The sequence below is a fragment of the Thamnophis sirtalis genome, unplaced genomic scaffold, assembly GCF_051295495.1.
Source record: "Thamnophis sirtalis isolate CommonGarterSnake01/CBP01778 unplaced genomic scaffold, rThaSir2_p1.2 scaffold_15, whole genome shotgun sequence".
Lineage (NCBI taxonomy): Eukaryota > Metazoa > Chordata > Lepidosauria > Squamata > Natricidae > Thamnophis > Thamnophis sirtalis.
The window spans coordinates 26,189,387-26,214,520 of record NW_028261395.1 but is presented as its reverse complement, the minus strand read 5'-3'; the positions used below and the strand labels follow the sequence as shown (position 1 = coordinate 26,214,520).

General features: G+C 37.6%; 1 protein-coding gene across 4 annotated transcripts in view; it reads left to right on the top strand.

The window, feature by feature from the left end:
- Positions 1 to 25,134, top strand: part of MYPN (myopalladin) — a 117,912-nt gene that overhangs the window by 40,728 nt on the left and 52,050 nt on the right. For 3 of the 4 annotated variants that reach the window (XM_087702514.1, XM_087702517.1, XM_087702513.1), the window contains 6 exons: positions 7,946 to 8,806; positions 16,316 to 16,491; positions 17,971 to 18,022; positions 21,231 to 21,402; positions 23,852 to 23,923; positions 24,591 to 24,732. In XM_087702514.1, coding sequence (XP_087558640.1) covers positions 7,947 to 8,806; positions 16,316 to 16,491; positions 17,971 to 18,022; positions 21,231 to 21,402; positions 23,852 to 23,923; positions 24,591 to 24,732 — 1,474 coding nt within the window. In that variant the 5' untranslated portion in view covers position 7,946. The remainder of the gene's footprint in view (positions 1 to 7,945; positions 8,807 to 16,315; positions 16,492 to 17,970; positions 18,023 to 21,230; positions 21,403 to 23,851; positions 23,924 to 24,590; positions 24,733 to 25,134) is intronic. The other variant, XM_087702515.1, reaches the window with a different exon arrangement.

The window sequence follows — 25,134 nt, the reverse complement described above, 5'->3', positions numbered from 1 at the left end:
GTTTTCCATCACAAATGCTCATGCACCAAGGCGAGGATGCAGATGTAAGCTCAGTATTTGTCAACTTTAAGATGTGTGGACTTCAACTCCAATAATTCCCCAGCCAGCGATGCTTGCTGGTCATCTTGAAAGAGACTTTTTCTAAATCCTCATCCACAGTTCGCAGACAGGGTCAAGTCAAGTAAGGGCTTAGGGAAACAGGGGAAAAGGATTTGTAATAATGGGCTGGCTCTATATTATTTTATAGCAGTGGCGCTATTCAGTTGGTTCTATCCAATTTACGCGAACCGGTAGCGGTGGTAGCGGGAGGCTCTTCCCGCCCACCTGGACGTCATTACGTCCTGTTTTTGACACTCTATGCATGTGCAGAAGGTCCTGCTTGCATGCACTGACATTTGTGAACTGGTAGCGAAGGTAAGTTGATTTCACCCCTGGTCTATAGTAATATACAAAAGTCCTTGGAAGGTTGGCAGATTTATGGAAGCCCTTATGATTGAATGACTTAAAAGTTCTTGAGATATTTACATTTATCTGCCTAGTCAAACTGTCATTTTAATAACCCAAGTTTTGATTAGTGAGAATGGTTGATTTTTATTTATTACTCAAAGGTAATTGTAATTATTATTATTCTCTGTTCTACTGTATGTAATCAAATTTTACTCAGTATTGGATACATCTATTTAATGTGAAGGATCAATTTAATTTAGTGATTAAGCACTGATTAAAGTTATTTCAAACGCGAATCATCACTTTGTAAATTCATTTACAGTTTTTACATTTTCCAAACTGTTACTGTATAAATACTAGAAGGCATAAATGTATTCATAATGATCAGTTTCATCATTAGAATGGATGGTGATTAATTAACTAGTTTTTTAAAAATAGTGAACAATCCTACTGGTAGTACTATTTGTTGTAGACTGGTGTTGAATATTTTTTTTTAAATAAATGTTTTTTAATTTTAGTTTAAAACAGGTACACATCTTTCTTTACATCTGTAAAAAATATATCAATCAATTACAGATAAGTTTTGGTACATCTCCTCCATAGTCAACCAACATAACTCATATTAACTAAGGCATTATTATATATCCATTTTCATTTAACTGTAATTATTATTTAGCAATATTGATAAAAGTAATAATCTTGACCAATCCCTGCCCACACCGGTGGGAGAGGAAAAAATCAAAAAGAGGAAAAAAAGGAAAAAAAGGACAGATAAAAAATAAAAAATAAAATAAAAAAATAAAATAAAAATAATACAAAAAAAGACAAAGGCGACAAGAGACAAGGCAGGAAAACGAAACAAAACACAGGTGTCTATCATGAGAAAAAAAAAAGAAGTATATCAACTGGTTACAACATGCTTTGGTGCTTCTCTTCCATTAACTCATATTAATTCAAATATCTTAACTCGAATATTTACCATATCAACATCATTATACCTCCAGTTTTAATTACCTATGGTTATTTAAACATCCTTCATCCTTAGCTATGCATTACATAATTAATCCATAATACATGCTGACAATTCATTTACTTATTTATAAAATCCTCTATTATCATCAAATCCTCATATCCTATTTTAGCTGGACATCCATAATATTTAATTATATCATATATCATAACATTTTCCCAGTATTGATTAACATTTGATTGTATGTATTTTATTTAGTTTTTAATAGTGATAATTATTGTATTTAATACTCTTTATGTATAATCTTCCAATTGTTAGTTATCATATCAACTCCACATTATATACATTACTATCAATATCAATTATTATTCAACTATATCTGTTACAAGAAAAAGCAATTAGGTTTAACTAGTTTTCAGTTGTGTTCTTCAATCTATCAGCCAGTTCCAAATTATATATATTACTATTCATATCAGTCATTTTTCAGCTATATCTATTACACATTAAGGTAATCAGATTTAGCTAGATTTTAAATTACGTTGTTCCATCTATCAGCCAGTGTCTCTCCAATAGCAAGATCCTCTCCAGCCAATTGCCACACGTTGGATAAATTTACCAAATGTTTTCATAATCAAATCCAGACAAAGATATTTTGGCACCTTTGGACTCTGAATATCAGTGATGAAATAATAATAATGTTGTCCTGGGCTTGTAATATTTTCCAAATTAACTTTAATTCTCAAAGTTGGATTTTCCATTCCTCCTGCACACTGTCTTTTTAAATGATTCTTCTTTATAGCTTCCCCCCTCCTTTCTTCCTCTGAGATAGACCAGACACCATTTCTCACATTTTCCGTTTGTATTTCAGGAGCATTTAAACATTCAACAATCTCAGTTTTTGCTTCATATTTTGAAATCAGATGATCCAATTTTCTTTCCAATCTTTGATAAGAATTATAAAGTCCTCTACATGCGGAAAAAAGTCTCTGAAATGAAATCTTAGAGGTATTTTGGGACGCCATGATGTGTGTCGCAGTTAGAAATTGCAAACTCTTTTTTTTTTTTCCACAGACTTCTTAGTCTCTCACAGGCTGTGATTGTAAACAAAGCCGAGTAGTAAAGTAATAAAAGTGTCGAGTCGTGACGGGCTAGTTAGTAGAAAATAAATTTTACGATCCATTTAAGGAGATTCAGAGGGGGGAGGGTGTCGAGGAGTTTCTTGAAGCATTTAAGAAGTAAAGTAACCACCAGCCATAAATCCATTAGAAAACGCCAATTCGCCGCTAAGTTTCCCTGTTCTTTGGTTTCAATTATCTTAAGTTTTTAACGCAAACAGTCTCTCTTGGATAATAAAATCAGCTTACCAGATGACATCACTTCTAGCATTCTTAGGGGCAACCTGCAGTTTCAGTTAGCACGCAGCTAATCCAGAAAGGAATTGGCACGAGGAGTTAATACCCCCCCCCCAGAGATTTGCGGGTATCTCTGAGGTCTAGGGTCTCTCCCCACCTTCACTGTCGTCTCCGGGACAGCTAGAGTTCAAAGAACTCGTCCAAAAATCCTTCGGTATAGAGGAATTTCAGGAGTAGCCTGAAACTCCATCTTCTCACTGCTAAGCCCCGCCTTCTTCCCTTGAATTTTTTGTTTGTTTTTTAAAAGTCTTTTAACTTAAACCAAAAAATACTCTAGAGCCAGTATTCAATAGAATTCAAGCTCCAGAGTTGTTGAAGCTATTTAGTTCAAGAAGATATGAATGGGATATATCTGCTCCAGAAGCTAATTTAAAGAACTGAAGTAGAAGCAGAAAGATTCAGATTTTAGCCATTCACAGATAAAATTCATTGGATAAGTTTGGGACAATTATTTCATTGTCCAACCACCCTCATAAGATTTTAAAAAGGATAATGCTGGATGAGAGTGCAACCTCGGAAAAGTGATGGGTATACATGCGTAGAGTTATCGAAGTTTATTGCATAAGTTTTACAAAAATATATAGATGAATAATATCAGTAGCTTAGAAGAAAAACAGATTTAGTTCATGTACTTACTTTTTAAAATTTCAGTGTGAAATTAGCATTCAGGATGTTTGTAGAGGATCTCAAAAGAGCTTTTCCAGGAGGCAACTGGACTTTCTGGTTTTTCTTTGAAGAGGTTTCGCTTCTCATCCAAGAAACTTCTTCAGATCTGACTGGATGATGGGGAATGGAATAATTTATACTCCTTTCAGACAGCTGGTCATTTGCATTCTTTTTGAATGCAATTCTTGGATGTTTCCTGGATTCTGCTTTTGAATGCAATTCTTGGATACTTCTCATCAAGGAAGCTTCTTTTGAGAAGCAAAACGTCTTCAAAGAAAAACCAGTCGCCTCTTCAAAAAGCACCTTTGGGATAACCATGACTTGGGTGACTGAAAATCTCCATAGACATTTGTAGAGGATCATAAAAAGTCAAGCTGACACTCAGCACCACCTGATCAAAGCCCCACCCACGTAAAATGCCACTTTTACTTTTTTGACCATCTCCAGTGATCATTCCTGCATTCATTCTTAACTTTCACTGCACTGCAGGTTTAAATACTAGTCAAAGATTCATTTCCAGTCTCAAGAGCTGGCACAATAATATGTCCTAGAAACTCCAAATTTATAGAGAGAAAGACTGTTTTTTTCAAAGCCCATGGGACAACATCATGAAATGATGGCGCTTACAGAATACAATAAACTCTCATCAAGGGTACAATTGATCTGTAGCAGTGCATAGATCTCGATCAACTTACAATAAATGTTGACAGCCACGTTATTTTGTAAAATTGTGGACAATTCCATATGCATTAAGGCTCTGCTCTTATACAGGTAATCCTCAACTTACAACCATTTCTTTAGTGGCCATTCAAAGCTACAGAAACACTGAAAAATATGACCTACAACTAGTCTTCACTCTTAAAATCATCACAGTATTTGGTCACATGATCAAAATTGATCTTGGCAACCTGTCCTCCCACAACCATTGCAGCATTCCCATGGTCATGTGATAAAAATTTGATCACTTGGCAACCAGCATATATTTTACAGTGGTTGCAGCATCCCAGGGTCATGTGATTCTTCCCAGTCAGACGATTGGTGGTCCATGAAAATTTTTTGGTGGTCCGCAGAAAAATTATTTGCATTTTTATATTACATTAAATACTATTTATCTTTTTTAAAAAAAATCATATTAGTGGTCCTCGGGATTTAAAATTATGAATTCAGTGGTCCCTGAGGTCTGAAAGGTTGGTGACCCCTGGGCTATATGAATCACTTAATAACTTCAGTGATTTGTTTAAATGTGGCAAAAAAAGGTTGTAAAATTAGTCACAAATCACTTAACAATCACCTTGCTTAGCAACAGAAATTCTGGTCTCAATTGTATTTGTAAGTCAAGACTACCTATAGTAATGTTGAAAAAGAAATGATATTCTGTAGCACTGTAACCTCTTATCAAGATATACTGTATGTAAAGAGCGCTAATGCCTCTTCTAGTCTCACTTTTATTTTTCTGTTCAGTTTTTATTAATGCAGAAAGACCACAAGGTGACTCTTGCAAATTTTATTTTCATAGCTTGATTATTGCTGATAACAAGATAGAGCAAGCATGACTGTAGAATACATTTTTCATTCTGTATGCCTTGTTTTATTTTTATGTTCTATTCTGTAAGTTTATTTAATACACCTTATTTATCCTGGATCATGGATCTATAAGGAATTATTTGATTTGGTTTGAATTTTAACCATTAAAACAGAGCAGATCTTCACCTCTAACTTTTATTGTTTGCTTTTTAAACAAATATCAGGTCAGTTGTGCTTGCTGTTATTTATGAAAATTTTGCCCATCGCACTTGTGACCTTCCCCCCCCCCCCCCATTTTCCAAGCTTGGCTGATGTAGCACCTGGCCAATGACCTGGACTAGGTTTGCAAGCTAAGCAAAGAGAGACAAGATACAGATGTGACCACGAGAGAGTTGCAGGGCTGGAGAATAGACTGAGAAATTGAAAAATATGCTTTTGAAAAAGGGTATCACTATCAGGGCTGGTATTCACTTACTTTCCCAATCGGTTTGCAAATATGAGCTTGCTTTGTTCATACATGCCCCGTCGACAAATGTGCACAGCTTTGCTCGCACACGTGGCTTGCACACATGCACATGGCTTGAAAAAGTGCCTAAATAGGACAGTATAGAGCTGAGGGGGGAGAGTCCACCCATGATTTCCACTACCGATTTGGGTGAACCAGTCTAAACCAGCTGAATACCACCTCTGACCACTATACATGATGATGTCCATGCATTCGTTTCTAGTTTCACCCGAGGGAAACTTTTTGTCTTGTATCCCTTGTGTACAAACTGTTTCTTGCTTTCCATAAAAATAGCTGGCCTCATCATCCCAGGCCAAAAATATCTAGTAAATGAGGTCAGGTTCTGATAAGTGTGGACATGATGTTGCTTGAAGAAATGGCATTTTAAAAAATTTTGAAGAAATTTTTAGGAAAATTTCCAGATTTTGACAGGAAATTGACATTTTAATGGTGTTTTTTGGGGGTGGGGATGTCAAGGAGTAGCATCAGAGAAAGGGTCAAAAAAGGCAAGATGGTGGCTACCATCATGTGATCAAAGTCTTGTCCTTTTTTACATGTTTTTCTAATTATATGAGTATATGAGTATGTTTTGCCTTGTTTCCACCATAGATACCCTTGAAAGCATTATAGTCTCTGTTCTGTACACACTTGGGCCTCTGTGCACATATTTTGGCTATGCTACATCAGTTTCACCAAAGTCTATGGTCATGAGAGCAAGAAAGTTAACATTTATGGTTATGGTTATGGTTTATTAAACTTGTATGCCGCCCTATTCCCAGAAGGGACTCAGAGCGGCTAACAAACTCATAAGGAAAGGGGGAAATACAATGAAAGCAAACCAGACAAACAATTACAAAAAACATATTAAAACTCCGCAACAGGCACACCAATTCGAGTGGGGCTGGGAACTCATCAGTCCCAGGCCTGCCGGAACAGCCAGGTCTTAACGGCTTTGCAGAAAGCCAGAGGGTGGTGAGGGTCCGAATCTCCACGGGGAGATCGTTCCAGAGGGCCGGACATTTCTGAAATTGCAGAAAATTCTGTTTAAGACAAATAGTTATATATAATAGTTACATCTCCAGCTGAAAATTATGGCAAAAACTCAAGTGACACCTGGCCCCCCAATTCTGTTTTAAACAGAGGTATAACTGTTTGCCCAAAATCAGTAACTAATTTAACTGACTTCTGTGACTAAGTTAAGCAGTGTCCTTAAATGTCAGTGCTGAGTGTAGAGTCATCCACTGTTCACCCTAAGATTAGATACAATGAAGAGGTCAACAGAAACAGCCTGTGTTGATGAGCAGGAGTGAACTGAGCTGTGTGTGCTTCACAGTCTTTCCAGGATCTGTTAAGTAGCATAAGATATTATCTCATTTCAATTTTGGAAATACAGTAAGACTCAGTGCTAAAATGGTGTGTTGTTCCCCAAGATTCATCCAATCTTGACTGGACCAGGTTTATTCAAAATCAGACCTTCCTGACATTTTCTACCTCAACTTCTGTATCAAATATATACAATTTTGAGATACAGTAAGAGCCAAATATACTGAAAAATGAACTACTCACATAGAAATAAATGAAAGAGATGATAGGGTACAATTCAACTGAGAAAATTTCTTCAGACAAAGAACAGGGATTACTGATCTTATAAAATCAGGGATGATCAATTCCTGGGTAATTTTGCTATAATTTCTCATCCCCATCAAGGCATGGCAAAATATGGAATTCCAGCAACATCTTTTTGATTATGAGCATCTGTTTATAAAAAGATATTTGTATGTCATATATGCATTCAAATATGACCACTTGTTGTTAGGAATGGTCATATGGTTACTGCAGAATCTTAATTTGGGAGGGCATAATAGTATTATTATACATATAGTAAATCAAGCCCAGCTCTCAAGTTTAAAAGAATATCAGATGTAGGGCAAATAAATGCCTCTTTCTAAGGTATAGCAACTCCAAGCAAAGAATACAGGACTAAATGGATGAAGAATGAATCTGGATAAGGTAAATGAATCAATAAATGGGACAAATTCTAATAGAGAATGGTTGAGAATACCGCTTTGTGTAGCAAAAAATACTTTAAACTTTTAAGAAAGTTAGAGTACTTCCAAATAATAGAGATGCTAGCCTTATCAGATCACAATTAAATCTGCAGCAAAAGAGGAGTTGTATACAGTATTTGTTGATCATTTCCAGTAGAACAATTTCCTCAGCCTGATAGCTCCAGATTGTTGGATATAACTTAATTTTCTGGGGGTGGGGTGGGGTGTAGGGTTTGATCAGTACACCTCTGTAAGTTTCTAGGTTGGGGAAGTCAACAGTAAAAACACCTGTGTCCATTTCTTTAACTCAGTATTAGAAATATATATATATATATTATGAGGTTATGGTCCTATCTGTACTCTTTGTTAACAGCATGCAAGACAATACTTCTGACTCTTCAACTTCAATAACTCAACTTCTGAGAGAGAGCTATTTAGCTGAAAACAGCCATCAAGGTAATAGTGAAAGGAGCAGGTCAGAATCTTCTCTGCATTCTGTCCATTCTGGGTGTGCCTCCAGGGCTTCTGATGAGGTAACTGGCCAGGATGAACTGCCAGATCTTTCTGCCTTTTTGAGCCAAGAAGAACTAGATGAGAGTGTGCATTTGGCCAGACAAGCTATCAATCAAGAGCCACCTGAGAACAGCCAAGAAGAAGAACAGCAGATCCATGTGTTTTTACCCTCCGAGTTGAAAAACTCTGAAAATATTATTTCAAAGAAGCAGCAGTGCCAATCTACGGCTTCGCCAACTTCAGGAAACCACCCAAAGAAGCAGGCATTTGGGTCAGAGACAGAATCAAAGAAAGAGTTGCTCAACAAGGCTGCCGATTTTATTGAGGAGCTTTCTTCTCTTTTCAAAGCACACAGTTCAAAAAGAATCAGGCCCAAGACATGCAAAAACTACAGGAGCAAACTTGAATCTAAGCACAAGGCCAATCAAGACAGTTTATCTGAAAACAGGGAAAGGCCTTGTGTTCCAATATCTCAAGAGTCAGATCAAATTCAGCCTTCACTGGAAAACCCAGCTTATCCTCAACAGGCAGATGTGGAAGTGGTCCACACCTTAGAAACTCCAGTATTAACCACAGAGACATCGGCTGCACCTTTTTATTCTGAGGAGCCCATAGGTCAACCGCCACATTTTACTCAGAAACTGAAAAGCAGAGAGGTCTCTGAAGGAACCAAAGTGCAGTTGGACTGCATTGTAGTAGGAATACCAACACCTGAAATCAGGTAAACATGTCCCTATTTTACTTATGTACTGAAAATAAGTCTGGAATGGGTGACCATAGTTAAGTAGTCTGGTTCACCGACAAAAGCGCGCCCGACAAAAGCATGCCCAACGAAACCGCGGTGAGAAAATCGCAAGTTCTAAACTGCACCGACGAATGAGCACAGAAGCGCGCCGACAACAGCGCGCTGACAGAAGCGCGCTCTAAACCTAACCCTAACCCTAACCCTAAACCTAACCCTAACCCTGAACCTAACCCTAATCCTAACCCTAACCCTAACCCTAAACCTAACCCTGAACCTAACCCTAAACCTAAACCTAACCCTGAACCTAACCCTTACCTTAACTTAAATCACGCTTCTGTCGGCGCACTGTTGTGGGCGTGTTAATGATGTCGCAGTTTTCGCGCTGTGGTTTCATCGGCGTGCTTTTGTCGTGCGCGCATTTGTCGAGTCACAAAGTACCCTCACTATTTGGTCAGTTCTCTACTAGGACCCCACCATTGCTCATAGACAATTCTGTTTCAGTACTTACTCCTTTGGGGATTATTAGAAAGGAAGAGCTACATTTCCCTTAGTGCTGTCTCCATGCTCTGCAGACTTATAGGCAAAACGCTTTCAAAGCGGAAGCAGTATGCTCTGTCCTATATTTGGTTAGACCAGGCTGCCCTAATAAAAAAACACTTTCATGCACCTTCATTTTTAAGGTGATGGTGGGGAGACCCCAGACTTACATGACTTATATTTCCCCAACATTCTGAGAACATTCTGTGAAAATTGGATGGCAAAATGGATATTTTTCAGCTTTGGGATGTTCTTTTTCAACAAAAACAGTGGAAAAGAGTGTGGAAGGCAAATATTAAGCCCTCTCCAGATCCCCTGAATATGAAATTATACAGCAGAAATTCACCCATTTTGCGTCCAAATTTTCTTGGCATATGTAACCCACTTTGAAATCATTTGGAGCTCACAATAGATACAAACTTATAGTAAACCACTCCAAACTTGATTGCAGAATATACAACTTCAGCAACAGAGTGGTCAATGCCTGGAATGCACTACCTGACTCTGTGGTTTCTTCCCCAAACCCCCAAAACTTTAATTTTAGACTGTCTCCCGTTAACCTCACCCCATTCCTAAGAGGTCTTTGAGGGGCATGCATAAGCGTATCAGCATCCCTACCGTCCCTGTCCTAATATTTCCTTGTATTCGTATTCATTTCATGTATTCATAATCATGTCTATAGTTATATCTGTTATCTAATTCATGCTTGATGAAATAAATAAAGTTTTCTTTGCAACAACTTCCTCTCTCCATTCCAATTTTAAAAACCCTTCTAGTAAAAGGGAAAATGCTTGCAAGTGTTCTCCCATCCTTCCAGGGGCCCCCCATAAGACAGTTTTTAAAAATAAAGATGTTTATTGTGACCACTGTACTTGATTTTATATATATAAAATTTTACAACCCCTGGTAAGCCCCAATTATGGGAGGAAGCTAACTTTATATATATATATATATATATATATATATATATATATATATATGTATGTATGTATGTATGTATGTATGTATGTATGTATGTATGTATGTATGTATGTATGTATGTATGTATATGTGTGTATATATATATATATATATATATATATATATATATATATATATATATATATATATATACACACACACATTTTATATATATCTGCTTACTGCTTACATTATATAAGCTAACTGCTTACATTATATATATATCTGTCTGTGTGTGTGTGTGTGTGTATGTATATGTATGTATGTATGTGTGTGTGTGTGTATATATATATATATGTATATGGAGTTACATCTATTTAGAGTTATATTTATTTATCAGCACAAATACACACACACACACACACAAACACACACACACACACACACACACACACACACACACACACACACACACACACACATATATATATATATATATATATATATATATATATATATATGTTGTATTTGTGCTGATAAATAAATAAAGAATCAGCACAAATACAACAAATAAAGAATCAGCACAAATAAAACACAAATGTAACAAAGGCAATAGTAAAAATATTGGGTTTCTGTCTGGATGGTCTCTTATGACGAGCCGATGGACAGAGAATGGAAGCAGTGAACTTCCTCCCATATTTGGGCATACCAGGGGTTGTGACTTTATATACATATACATATACATACATACATACATACATACATGTATGTATGTATGTATATGTATATGTATATGTATATGTAAATGTATATGTATATGTATATGTATATGTATATGTATATGTATATGTATATGTATACTGTATACTGTATACTGTATACTAATATAATATATACCAGTTTGCTCCAACAATCAGGTGGAACCACCTGCCCACCCCTGCACTTTACTTACCTATATCCTTGCAGCTGATTCGCGTGGCAAGCGGATTGCCGCGCCTCAGCTGCGTTACTCCCCAGAAGTAACATAGAAGGTAAGTGTTGTTAAAACTGTGCATGCGCACGAAGCATGTGATCACTGAACCAGCTGTTAAACCGGCAGGCTCGTGTGACCTTATTATTGAATTTTCACAAATTAAATTCTAAAAAAACCCCATATACCATGAATCCTCAAAGGTCATGGTTTTCCTTCTGCATATCTACAACATACACCCAATTGCTAGCATTTAATAGAAAATATGCACCCTGTTAATTAGGTCCATTTTACTAATTTAGTAAAAATATAATAATCCTCTTTTGATGCCTCCTCAAACAAGTTGATGGAGTGACATTCAAGAAAAAAATGACTGTGGTGTTTGACAACAGGTATATTCAGTGAAGTAAAACAATGGATGATAGAACTTCCTTCAAAAATGGACAATGTAGGTCTTTAGCTAAATCAAATGCCTTTCTAAAAACTATGCTTCTTTTCTGTGGCAAGACTGCATTCTTGCAATGTGTAATGTCATTAGAAACCAAAAATGATTTCTAACTAAACATTAATGATTATATACTTCAGACATTAGCACTCTTAGTCATTGCATCATCTTACTGATCTGGCCTGCTGGGGAAGGTGTAGACTCAATGGTGGAAAGAGTTTGAAATCTTTCCATTGTATATATAGCATCCCAGTTGTAATACTTGTGATACAATGTCATGTTTGAAAAGAACTTCTTGACATGTTGGACAGTTGCCATAGGTTTTTCCAACATTTTCCAGATATTTTGATTCCCAATAGCAGTGTTGGTTGAGAATTCTGGTAAAATTTGCATTCCATCTGGAAGATACCAGATTGTGGGTAATGCTATAATCAAGTTTATGGACCAAAATTTTGATTATGCATAAGGTAAATTTATCCATTGATGAAACCTATTATTAACAGAGTTATTAGATGCCACAAGCATTTTTTTTGTAACCACAAGTTACCCCAGATACCTAATTACATTGACTTAATTATTTTCCGAGTCCGATACACGGCATCAGTAAGATAAAAGACTAACAGAAACTTTAGCTGCATTTACTCAAGGGAGGATACACAGATTAATGCACACTGTCAAAGTGGCATATTATCATCCCTGATTCATTACTTATATGACTATGGGGATTTTGTTTCACGTGAGAAATGCTGGTGTATACATCAAAAACAAGCACAGCATTCCGATCATAGCAAGTTTCCCACTTCTTGTGAATGGTGCTAATTATGAATGAGCAAAAAACCTTGCCCACTGCAGATAAGAATATGGGGTAGAGATCCAGGATCCTCTCACCAAGAAAGTCCCCAGAAGAAAATGGGGGAAAGGGGTTAACAAAAAAATAAAACTTTTTACAGAAATTTTACAGGTGGAGATCCCAAGAAAGTCTGTTGAAGATTAAGGGTTAGACAGCAACTTCATGCTATAGTAGAGGGATATCTGGGAGGGTCAAAACACCAAAATGGTTGCTGTGATTTTATGATCAAAACTCTAAATCAGGGCTCCCCAAACTTGGCAATTTTAAGATTTATGGACTTCAACTCCCAGAATTCTCCAGCCACAGAGCAGAGCTGGCTGGAGAATTCTGGGAGTTGAAGTCCACAAGTCTTAAAGTTGCCAAGTTTGAAGACCTTTGCTTTACATCTCTTGTGTTGTTACAGTTGCTGCACTTTAATCATTGAGTTTTCTTGGGTTGTTTATTTGAATCTGTAAGCTGCCCATTTCCAATGGATTTGGAAATTGCCAGCTCATGAGAGAAGAAGAAATGAGGCAGAAGAGAGAACAGAAAGAAGGAAGGAAGGGAACAAGACCATGTCCATTAATTTATTTAAACAAATAACCACTTCCCCTGATCAGTATGTCAGAGGAAGGAAGGAAGGAAGGAAGGAAGGAAGGAAGGAAGGAAGGAAGGAAGGAAGGAAGGAAGGAGGGGAGGAAGGGCAATTCATTTCTTTTGTTCCCCTGCCTACTGTTATAGGAAACAGGAAAAAATAGGTGAAGATGGGGAAGCTTAAAAGAGCATTTTCCCCAGTCTTTCCTAACCCTAACATACTCCATGCTACTCTGCCAAACTGCAAGGTTTATTTTTAAATATATTAAATAGTTGGACAAACAGATTTTGTTGTGCAGAGTTATAAACTGAAATCTAATATAAAGAAGTTCCAGTTTGCGCATTAAAATCTATAGTTTATGGGTTTATTCTTAAATATGCATATGACTATCCTACAGCATTTATCTATCTGTATTATGGAGAGGGAAGAAAAATTGCTACTGTCTTTAACTTTTATTAAATTTATTTTATCTGAAATTATCTTAAGACAATATCTAAGCTGAACAGAGAGGATAAAGAGGGAAATCAACTAAAGCAGGCAATACATGGGTATTTATTTTATCAGTTACATATTTGAAACCCCCCATATGTTATGCCTTCTTGAATAGATGCTTGAGATTCCCTTGCATGAGTGCCTCCAAGTGAATACAGATTTTCCTTGTTTCATTGTCCACATGAACTGCATAAAAACCTGAAGATGGGGGAGCCATGTGAATTTCTCCTTAATTTTACTTCGAGCTACTCTACTGGCATTGTCCAGTTCACTTACAATAGAAATTGATGCACAGTCCAGAGCACAAAAGAATATAGAAATTGCCTTACCTGTTCAAGTACTCCTCTTATAAAGTATCTTAGTTCCAAAAGAGATTAACCAGATACTTCCAACATGCCCATAATCAGGGAGTGAAAAGTACCTTTATTGCATTTTCAACAACTTGTATTTTCTGTCATACAGTACTGCTCCACCATTGCTTTAACCTTAAAGTAGGAACTTAGAACCTTCCAGGCTGCACTTGTTTTGATTAGCTGAAGTGGCTGATAGCACTAGGATTGTAGTTAAAAATATCTAGATGACATTGTTATGTTTGCATATGGTTCAAGAGTTATTAACTTCTCTGACCTTACTTTCTGATTTTGGAGCCTTCTTAGGAAAAAAATGAATTTCTAAATTATTCGGAGTAATAAACAATAGTATAACAACAAGATATGAGCATCATAGGCAAAACAATAAAAAAAAATTCCTAAGATCAAAAGATCTCATCCTCTCATAAAGCTTGGGTTTGTGATAGCGAACCTATGGCACACGTGCCAGAAGTGGCATGCAGAGCCGTCTCTCTGGGCATGCAAGCCATTATTTGTTGCTCTTCTGGGTTTTGGCACACTGGTCTTCATGCGCACGGGAGCGCTGGAAACCGGAAGAGCATGCATGCGGGAAGAGGATCTTCTGGTTTCCAGCACAAACATGCACACCAGCCATCTGGTCTTCCAGTTTCTGGTGCGCAGGTGCACGTGAAGACCAGCTGGCCAGTGCACATGTACATGCTGGAAACCGGAAGATCATCTCCCTGGCATGCACATGCGTACCAGGGGGCTTCTCTTCTGGTTTCCGGCATGTTCACGCGTGCTCCTGTTTCAGCACTCGGAGCTGAAAAGGTTCGCCAACACTGGTTTAGGTATTCCCCAGAAATCAGGGATGTTTGTTTTTTTGTTTTATTTAGAAGTGCTTTTAATCTGTTAAGGCTATACTAAATGCCTAAATTCATTCATTGCATTAGGTCATGACCTTTTGGTGTCGTTCATAAAAATCATTAAGGTAAAAACCATGGTTAAACATGTCATAAAGGTAAGGTTCACAGATCACGATAATCTAAAAGCAAATGTGTTTTTGTATGTTTTCACACCTGAGGATAAAAGGGTAAAGAAGAGCATTGTGTTCCTCCACAATAACTGTTAACAAGCCATTCTTGACCCACACATGTATGGCCATTTAGATTTAATAGATACTGGATTCAAATATTTCCGCTCCCATAGAGCCAATGAAGGAACAGTAATACCACTATTTGTTCGACTTCCTAAACATGCAAATAAATTGGAAATAATGTTTGCATGTTATATCATCTGCTTTTAGCATTTATTGGTTGTTTTATCTTGAAGTGGACATTTAATGGAGGAATGTACAATTACACTCAAAAAAGTAATAATTTAGTTTCATCTAAGATGTGCAGCAGAGAAATCAAAATCAGTGTCAAATTGGAAAAAAATTTCCCCAGATTTTAAACTTAAGTGTAGATACAGTTTTTAAAAACTGCATGGATGAATCCCGATTTCATGCAGAAGATATCTCAACTGTCATATTATTTTGATCATTGTTTTCATAAGCAGAAAAATTCAGTAAACAGTAAATATGCACCAGACAAATTCTTTGTGTGTCCAATCACACTTAGCCAATAAAGAATTCTATTCTATTCTATTCTATTCTATTCTATTCTATTCTATTCTATTCTATTCTATTCTATTCTATTCTATTCTATTCTATTCTATTCTATTCTATTCTATTCTATTCCATTCCATTCCATTCTAAACAGTGCTGAAATACTTATATTCTACATAGATCCTTCAGTGTTGTTATATATTATTCCAACATGTGAAATATAGTGAATTACTCTAATATATTTTACATATAGGTAATCATAATGAACACATGCAAAATACAGCTGTAGAATATGTATCTGTGTATGTGTGTGTTTATTTTATGATCATATATACACATATTCTATAGGTATATATGGTCAATATACATCTATCTTTGTTTAAGGTTAAAGTTTGACTCCATCTTTCTTGGAAGACTAAATGTTTCCCAATTGATCTGCTAAATACTAGAAGTGTTACTGAGAAATAGTAATGGATCTACAGTATGATTATTCTCTGAATTTCATGCCATTTTGCATATGTAAACTTGAATCTGTAGTTCCAACAAACTACTATCTGAGCCTGGTTCCACCTTGCATTGTTCAACAAGTACATCTGTACTTGGAACATAATGCAGCTCAGTTTTTAACTACAGCTAAATACAATCGGTTATTTACCCTTTTGTGTTAGTTTCATTTAAATGGAAAGTCTGCTTAGGGTTGATTAGTAAGTTGTTGCTATTGTTGTACTATGTCTTCCCATTCATCTGTCAAGGGTGACAATACTTGCCTTATTTTGCAGATGGTATTGTGAAGGGAAAGAGCTTGAAAATTCACCATATATTCAGATCATCCAATCAGGAGAGCTGCATTCTCTAATTATTGTTGAAGCTTTTGAAGAAGACACTGGGCGCTACTCCTGCTTTGCGTCTAACATCTATGGGACAGACTCAACGTCCGCAGAGATTTATGTAGAAGGTAATTGTGGAAGCTTGAAACTGAACTAGGGAAAGCAGCATATAGAACTTGTGTTACACACACACAAACACACACACACACACACACACACACACACACACACACACGCTTTCTTAATTCAAATGAAGTCCTGAGATATGAAAACAGGTTGCTACTCTTATTTATAATGTGCATGAAACCACTAATTTTAAAGGATAATGATAGCTGTCATCTGTTCTTGAAGAAATCAAAATGTCTTCCCATTGTCTCTTCCAATTGCCAATGGCCATTTCTCAGTATACAAATGAAGCAACAATTGTATTACAGACAACAAAGTATCTGAAGTTGGTCCTTCAACCTTTAAGATCTTTCTGTCAGGGGCTGTAATAAGATTAATACTATGAATTTTGCAAAAAAAAAAAAAAAAGGAAATGGAAAGAAAACCAGAATTTGGATGAGGTAACATGTTTCAGTATCTGGGGACTATATGCGTATGTATGTATGTATGTATGTATGTATGTATGTATGTATGTATGTATGAATGTATGTATACACACACACACACACACACACACACACACACACACACACAGATACTGTCAGCCAGATTTGCAGAGTTCTTTGCAGTGTTTTGGGTAGAATTTGGAAGAAATTTAAACTAATTGCCATCACTTGTATGATACTACAATCTCTTTATGGCATTGTGCTTTTCATTCATGCCAGTGTCTATGTACAGACACACACACACACACACACACACACACACACACACAAACACACTTAATTGTAAAGCATATACCTATTACCTAATTTACCTATTTAACCATGGCATATCCAGTTTTGAGGAGATTGCCTGACCTTTTTAAAGCTGTTTTAAGCAACAAACATCATATCCGAATCTATTCCCAAACAAGTTTTACACTATTTCTCTTAGGAGTCTGGATATCAGGGAAGATGTAATGTCTTATGTATTATGATATAATCATAAAATTATATAATTTATATGAGTTGCAACATAATCAATGCATTTGTATAATGACTATACAATGAACATGATGTTATGTGGCTTCTACGGTACTTAACATCAACACCAAGGAGTGAAAATTTATATTGCAACACAAATGATGGTCAGTTTTAAAACAGTTTACCGGTAGATTTTCCCAGCAGTGACTGAAAATAATAGTTGTATTTTTCAGTGGAATAAAAAGTGTAAGGGTGCCAATTGTCATCTGTCCAACAATACTATAGCAGAACCAGCAGCACAGGGCTTTGTATGTCCTTATAAGAAATGACTCTCCCAAAGGGGACACATTTCTTATAGGGACATAATTGCTAAGGAAAGTTTCCAAAGATATTAGGATCCAGTCCCATAAATCAAATTAGTTGCACTAAATCATTGTGATATCAACAACAAACATCAAACAGGCAGTCTACATTGCACTCAGATAAGTAAATTAATAAATATGTTGCCCCATGAAAGTAATCTTTGCTTTTCCACAGGGGTCTCATCTTCAGAATCAGAAAGTGACAGTGGCAAAGAAGAAATGGATCGGTAAGTGTGGTGTGAATTTGGGACATTTGTGGACACTTCTATTCTTGGGTTAGATTTCCCAACTTGTTACTTTGCTTTTAAAAACAATTGCAGGGAATTGGGGTGATAGGGAATTGAATCAGAAGAGTGGGAATAAACTTCTCTCACATCTCATTTTCCCAATCTATGGCATCTGTTTCAAAATGCTCCTTATATGAATTGGTATGTGTTATTGATCAGCCAAAAAACAAGTAGTGGATCAATTTTATTTGGAAAATGATGCAGCAAGTTCTTTGGAACTGTCTCTGATGACTTAATATATGTTTTTATGTAGGTGCTGTAGGAAGCAATACCAAATAGGTTAGCCATTGTCTTCTTCTGAGATCTCTTTTTAACTTTCCTACCTAACCAGAAGCCCTGTAATTTACTACTTAGCTTCCAAATAGATAAAGGGTGACTAGATGTCATCACCAGTGAAACAACAAAATCAAAGCCTGTATAGTAATAATTCCCATCTCCCTCACCTCCCTTTGCACTAACTTGGAAAACTAAGACTATAGAGTTGTTCAGAGGTAGATGGTATACAAGTTTAATAAATGTTGCTGCTGCTGCTGCTGATTAATCAAAAATTATATATACCCCAAAGCTATGTCTTAGGCCCAGTAATCTTCAATATCTTCAGCAATGACTTAGACAAGGGGATAGAAGTAGAACTCATCAAATTTGCAGATGACACCAAGGTGGCAGGAATAGCCAACATTCTAGAAGATGGACTCAAGATACAGAAGGATCTTGACAGATTTGAACATTGGGCCCTATCTAACAAAATGAAATTCAATGTAGAGAAAAGCAGGATTTTTACATGTAGGCAAGAAAAACCAAATGCATAGCATAAGTAGTACCTGCCTCAACAGTAGTAACTGCAAGAAGGTCTTTAAGTTCTAGTAGACAACCACTTAAATATGAGCCAGAAATGTGCTGCACCTGCCAAAAAAGCCAACACAATCCTAGAGTACATTAATAGAATGATAGAATCAAGAACATGTGAAATGTTAATACCATTTTATAATGCCTTGGTAAGACCACACTTGGAATATTGCATCCAGTTTTGGTTGCCATGATATAATAAAGATGTTGAGACTCTAGAAAGAGTACAAAGAAGAGCAATAAAGATGGTTAGGGGATTGAAGATAAACATATGAAGAATGGTTGCAGGAATTAGTTATGTCTAGTCTAATAACAAGAACAACTGGGGTGATATGATAGCAGTGTTCCAATATTTAAAGTCACAAAGGCTTTAGGATGCCACAAAGAAGAGGGGGAGGGGGTCAATCTATTCTCCAAAGCACCTGAAGGGAGGACAAGAAGCAATGGATGGAAACTGATCAAGGAGAGAAGCAACCTAGAACTAAGGAGAAATTTCCTGACAGTGAGAACAATTAATCAGTGGAATGGCTTGTGGGTGCTCCAATACTGGAGGTTTTTAAGAAGAGATTGGACAATCCGGGTTGGACTAGAAGACCTCCAAGGACCCTTCCAACTTTGTTATTCTGTTATTTATACAAATGGCAAACTATAATTTCACAGGAAATTCAGTTCATATTGGTATGCAATTGATAGTTGTCTTGTATAGACTCTAATTATGTCTTCTCCAATTGCAGTAGCTTGAAAATATACGCAATCATTACATTATTATTTTCAGGTTTATGGAGACAAGATTTTCCTGGCCCTTCTGTTTAACATTTGAAACAGTTTTTTTCCTCATTCCAGCAAATCCATAAGATACAAGCGTTCAAAAGGCTGGCTAAATAGATATGTGTCTTTCTCAAACTTCAGTGAAGTCTCAAGAAGAAACTGAGGTCTCTTGCTTTCCACTAAAGCAAACGTTAATAGACTACTTTTGAGAACCTTTGTTCTCAAACTTTTCTTCTCAAAGGACAGGATTAGAAAGGATTAAGTCTCAATTAACTAGAGTTTCCCTTTCTTGCCACCTGTCACTAGATAAACTTCAATATTTTTCATATAACGAAAATGAGTATTATGTTTGCCAAAAATGTGACAAGTCTTGCCAATGAGAAAATCTGATCTCTGCAGCTGTCTGTTCAGTCACTGCTATGTGATATTTCCCCATTCCTATTTCCAGACGGTAAGAATGACTTAGCCAGTGAAGGTCCATTCTCACCCTAATCCCCAACTATAAGCTCCCTCTTTTAATGGGTCTCCTTTTTAATTCTCAGTACCTCAACATAGCCCTCTCTTCATTTACATATATTGTGATCATTGCAAAGAAGTACTCATGCAGATTAACAATAATGGAAAATGTGGAGGGCTTGTATTAGTTTGTGGACCACAAGGATGCCTAGCACTTTGAAAAAATCTGCTAGTAATTTCTGAGCATTTGAAGCACCACTCAAAATATTTGGTCTTTCTAAAATTATTGACGTTCTGTTGTTTAGATTAGTACAGTGAGGGGAGTGCCTCAAAATCTCAGGGCTGGACTGGAAAGTTGAGAAAAAAATCCCAGGAAAAAGCAACAGCAAACTATTGCTATAATGCTTCTGAGGAGACCTGAAGGTCATCACCTGGAGCTGAGTCCAGTTCAAGGGCATCCTTAGTTTTAATTCCCTCAGGAGCGGCTGGAATATCCCATCTTTCACCTCTCAAAAAATTGTTCACCATTCCTGTTTCCAGAGGTGGTATTCAGCTGGTTCGGACCGGTTTGGGTGAACCAGTAGTGGAAATTTTGAGTAGTTCAGAGAACCGGCAAATACCACTTCTGGTTGCCCACCCCCATCATTCCCTGTCCTATATTCCCTTGTTTTTTACCTCAGCTGATTCACGCAGCAGAGCAAATTGCCGCACCTCAACTGAGCTAAAAAAAAATATAGCTCAGCTCACCAGTGCTGACACTGAGGGCGGTCTTTGAGTGCTGCCCAGGTCCATGAAGCATGCTCTCATACAACTGGTAGGAAAAGATTTAGAATCTCATCACTGTCTTCTTCCCACACAGAGCAAGGAATTAAACCACAGAACTTCCTTAGAATCCTTAGTAAAGGCAAAAGGGAGGAGATACACTTTAGGGCAAGGATGCTTTGGGAAGCTTTAAAGTCAGTTGTATGACAAAACTTCCCCATCTATCAAGGTAGCTTTTTAAAATCACTCAAAATCAATGGATAAAGGTAGTTTCAGCCTTCACAAACTCATGTTGTTTTCTTTTTTTGTCAATTAGCCTTTTCCGACTTTTCCCCAGGTACCAAAACCAGACTAAGACCTCATCCACTGCACCTCCTCCTGCTCCCCTTCCTCCCACTCCTCTTCTGGCTAATTCTTCTGCAACCCATCAAGAATCCATTCAACCACAACCTTTGATGAAACTTCCTGTCTCAGTTCCTGTGTATCAGGTAAGAAAAATAAATATGATGCTTTCCTCAAGGGGACAAAAAATGCCACTAGCTTTGTGTAGCTGTGGTGCTGTCATCCAACCAAGGTGCTATTTTCTGAATGACATTCAGTCATTTGAGAAGGGTTTGCAAGATTCAGAATTCCAAACCAGTACATTCTATTAAAGGTTTTGACCAAGAATTCTGGGATGGGCAGTCACTGGTTCATGGGGAGTATCCCATGGAAGAAACCAATTGTAGGCTAACATACATAAAAGACACCATGTTACAGAAGCTGCTGTTCTATAGACTAGGATTAATTTGCATTTTTATCCTTAATCTTTGGTTTTCAGTTGAAGTGGTAAAGCAATTTTATTTTCATCCTGGTATGAAAAACGGGAGAATGCAAATCAAAATAAAGTAACCAGACCAACATAAATTATTTATGAGTTGGGGAAACAAGAATATAATTTATTCAGAAAAGAAAGCTGGTTATTACAAATACAATTCTACTTTATTCAGAAGGGTTAGAGAAGCAATTCCAGACCCTTTGCATTTTTATCTTACTAAAAGGCTAGGAACCCACAGCTGATGCAGCTTTATGTCACCCTTAACTATTCCAGTTATGAAGTAGCATTCTATTTCTTCTCCAACTGAGTTTTTGCACATTTCACTGGCATCCTTCTCTAGCTTTTAATGACCAAGAGTTTCTAAAGCAGAGGTGTCAAACTCAAGACCCACGGGCCAGATCTGACCCATGGGGTGCAGACGTCATTGCGGCCAAAAATGAAGCCTGCGAGGTGGTGGTGGTGGTGGCACAGACACCCCTCCTGACTACCATTTTGCTGGCAGAGGGCTATCAAACAAACTACTAGCAAAAGTGGCATTTGATCACAAGGCAAGGAGGCATTGAGAAATTCATCTGCTGGAGACAATGGATCACCCAAGCCCCGCCTGGGCCACTCAGGTGCCCCCAACACAAATGACATCAAGCTGGCCATGCCCACCCCAGCCATGCCCACCTCCACCACCCCCAAAATCAAACACAACCCTGATGCAGCCCTAAATGAAATCAAGTTGGAGACCCCTGTTCTGAATGACCTTTGGAGAATGAGCATGTATTTTTTAAATTAAAAGCTACTATGAGTTCTGTTATTGCTTTGTGTTTTAATGTTTCTTTATTCTGTGAATGTCCTCACTTATTTTAGCATATTGTAAACAACCTGGGCCATGAGTCTTTTCATATATTGGTGCTGCTTTGACAATTTACTTCTGTCTCTTCACTGTCCATATTTTAGAATCCTTGAAATGGCTTACATTTTAAAACTTCTTTTAAAAAATAACGATAGCCGTAACTGTATTTTAAAGCTTCTTTAGGGAACAGTGTTCCAGATTGGGATTGTTTTAATAATGAAAGAATGGGATAGAAATAACAATATAAACCAATTACTTTTGTGAATAATAAATGGTTCAAGTTCAGCTTTTTTGTTAAATTGTGGGGCAATGTGTGGCCAAGGGCTTGAGCAAGATGTTGCCAATGTTTATCTAAGGAGAACCAGTTTGGTCTAGTGGCTAAGGCACCAGATTAGAAACAGGAGGCTATGAGTTCAAGTTCCTCCTTAGCTATGAAAGCCAGCTGGGTGACTTTGGGCTAGTCACTGTCTTTTAGCCCAACCTGCCTCATAGGATTGTTGTTGTGGGGAAAATAGGAAGAGAAATATGTGTGGAATCTGTTCATTGTGTTGAGTTATTTGTAAAAGTAATAAAAGCAGGAAACAAGCAAACAAACAAAAAAATACACGTTTCTTTCAGTGATGCTATGAAAATTGCCACAAGGTTAGGTTCCATGTCAGCTGGACTTTAATATCATGCTTAAAGATGTTCTCCTGCAAAGTCTACACGGTTTGGACAATATTTTTTTCATATAGTTCTCTCCGTTCACCAGTTTTTGTAGAAGCAAAAATGTTATATTTATATTATAGCAGGGGTGGACTGCTGCTTTTTTTGCAGGGGTATGGGAGAACCTCTAGCTAAGATTCGATGCAGCTTGGAGAACCCCCAAATCCCTCTCCTGGCTGGCCCCGCCCACCTCACCCTGCCCCTCCCAGGAGTCCCCACAGCCCCTGTGTCCCGTTTTGGATGCAGGTAAGTGCAGGGCACACATGGAGGCTTAGGGAAGGCAAAAAACAGGCCTACTTGAAGTTTGGGAAGGCCAGAAACAAGCATGTTTCTGGCTTCCAGGGGGACTCCAGAGCCTGAGAAGGCACTTTTTGCCCTTCTGGAGGCTCGAGGAAAGCCTCCGGACCTTGGGGAGAGCAAAAATACCCCCCCATGGTGCAGGAGGCTGACTAGGCCACACCCACCATGCCCACGCCCACCCAGCAACTGGGCAGAGAACCCCTTGCTAAAATTTTTTGAAGCCCATCCCTGATTATATGCCTTAACATTTGTTTCTTTGTTTCATTACTAGAATCAAAGCCCTACTAATTATTTACAAGGACTGGATGGAAGACCCCTAATAGCTGCTCCTGTGTTCACCAAGGTGATTTGCTTAAATGAGCTCTTCTCATAAGGGGAAACAAGTACTGTAGATGCGATGATCCAATCCTCGGGCCATCATTGTCCAATCCTAAAATAACTTTCAAAAGCTCAGTGATTATATCATCAGCCTGAGTGTCCTAAAATTGCTTCTTTTACATCAGTACATCTTCAGCACACCTATCTGAAAATATTAGAGACTTCTGTTATACAAATTAAGGGAGTTCTCCAGATGACAATCTCCAATCTTTTAAAAGCAACATCAGCAAAGATAAAATTGATAGTAGATTCCAATTCATTTAGAAAGCACCAGATTAGGTAGCATATATTGTAGTTTAAAACTTCTGTCCTGCTACTTTCCATTGACAGCTTTAACAGGTAAGTAGCACACGGCCAACCTGGATTAATGTAGGAAGATAAGCAGGGATTCCTCTGGTCAGTACTTGGATGGGACCATGTTTGAAATCTTGGGCTGTAAATTAAAGTAGGAAGCTGAGCGATGGGCCCCTGTTCCTGCCAAAACCAATGGCAAATCATGACAAGAAAACTGCACGGATGTATCCATTCAGTGACCAGAAGCAAGTATGCTCAATGCTGAACTTTGCTTTATTCACACCTGTGTGTTAATCTTTAAAAATCTTAAAATATCATAATGTCTGTTTTCCTTTTAGATGCTACAAAATATATCAGCCTCTGAGGGTCAGCTGGTCGTGTTTGAATGTCGGGTGAAAGGAGCTCCTTCACCAAAAGTGGAGTGGTACAGAGAAGGGACATTGATAGAAGATTCTCCAGACTTTAGAATATTACAGAAAAGTACGCTTTTTAGGTAGTCCTCAACTACAGGTAGTCCTCAAGTCCTCACAACTGAGCCCAACATTTCTGTTGTTAAGTGAGACATTTGTTAAGTGAATCTTGCCCCATTTTTCAACTTTTGTGATGACCCGGGGCATGACACGAAAGCAACACAGCTAGAGAACAGGTCTAGCTTCCCTTTATTGCTCCAACTTTGCCCCCAAACATCCCCACGTTTACTACCAAGTCCTGGAGCAAAGCTCTCACATGCACCTTCAGCAACCTCTGGCCATGAGTACTTGGTAAGCCAGGTTAGCCAGATAGTAACCAGAGCAAGAAGTTCAGCAAAGCAAGCAAACCAAGACAAAGCACAATAATCTCCAGGCGTTGGCAAGTGCACATGAGGTTCCACAGATTCAATGC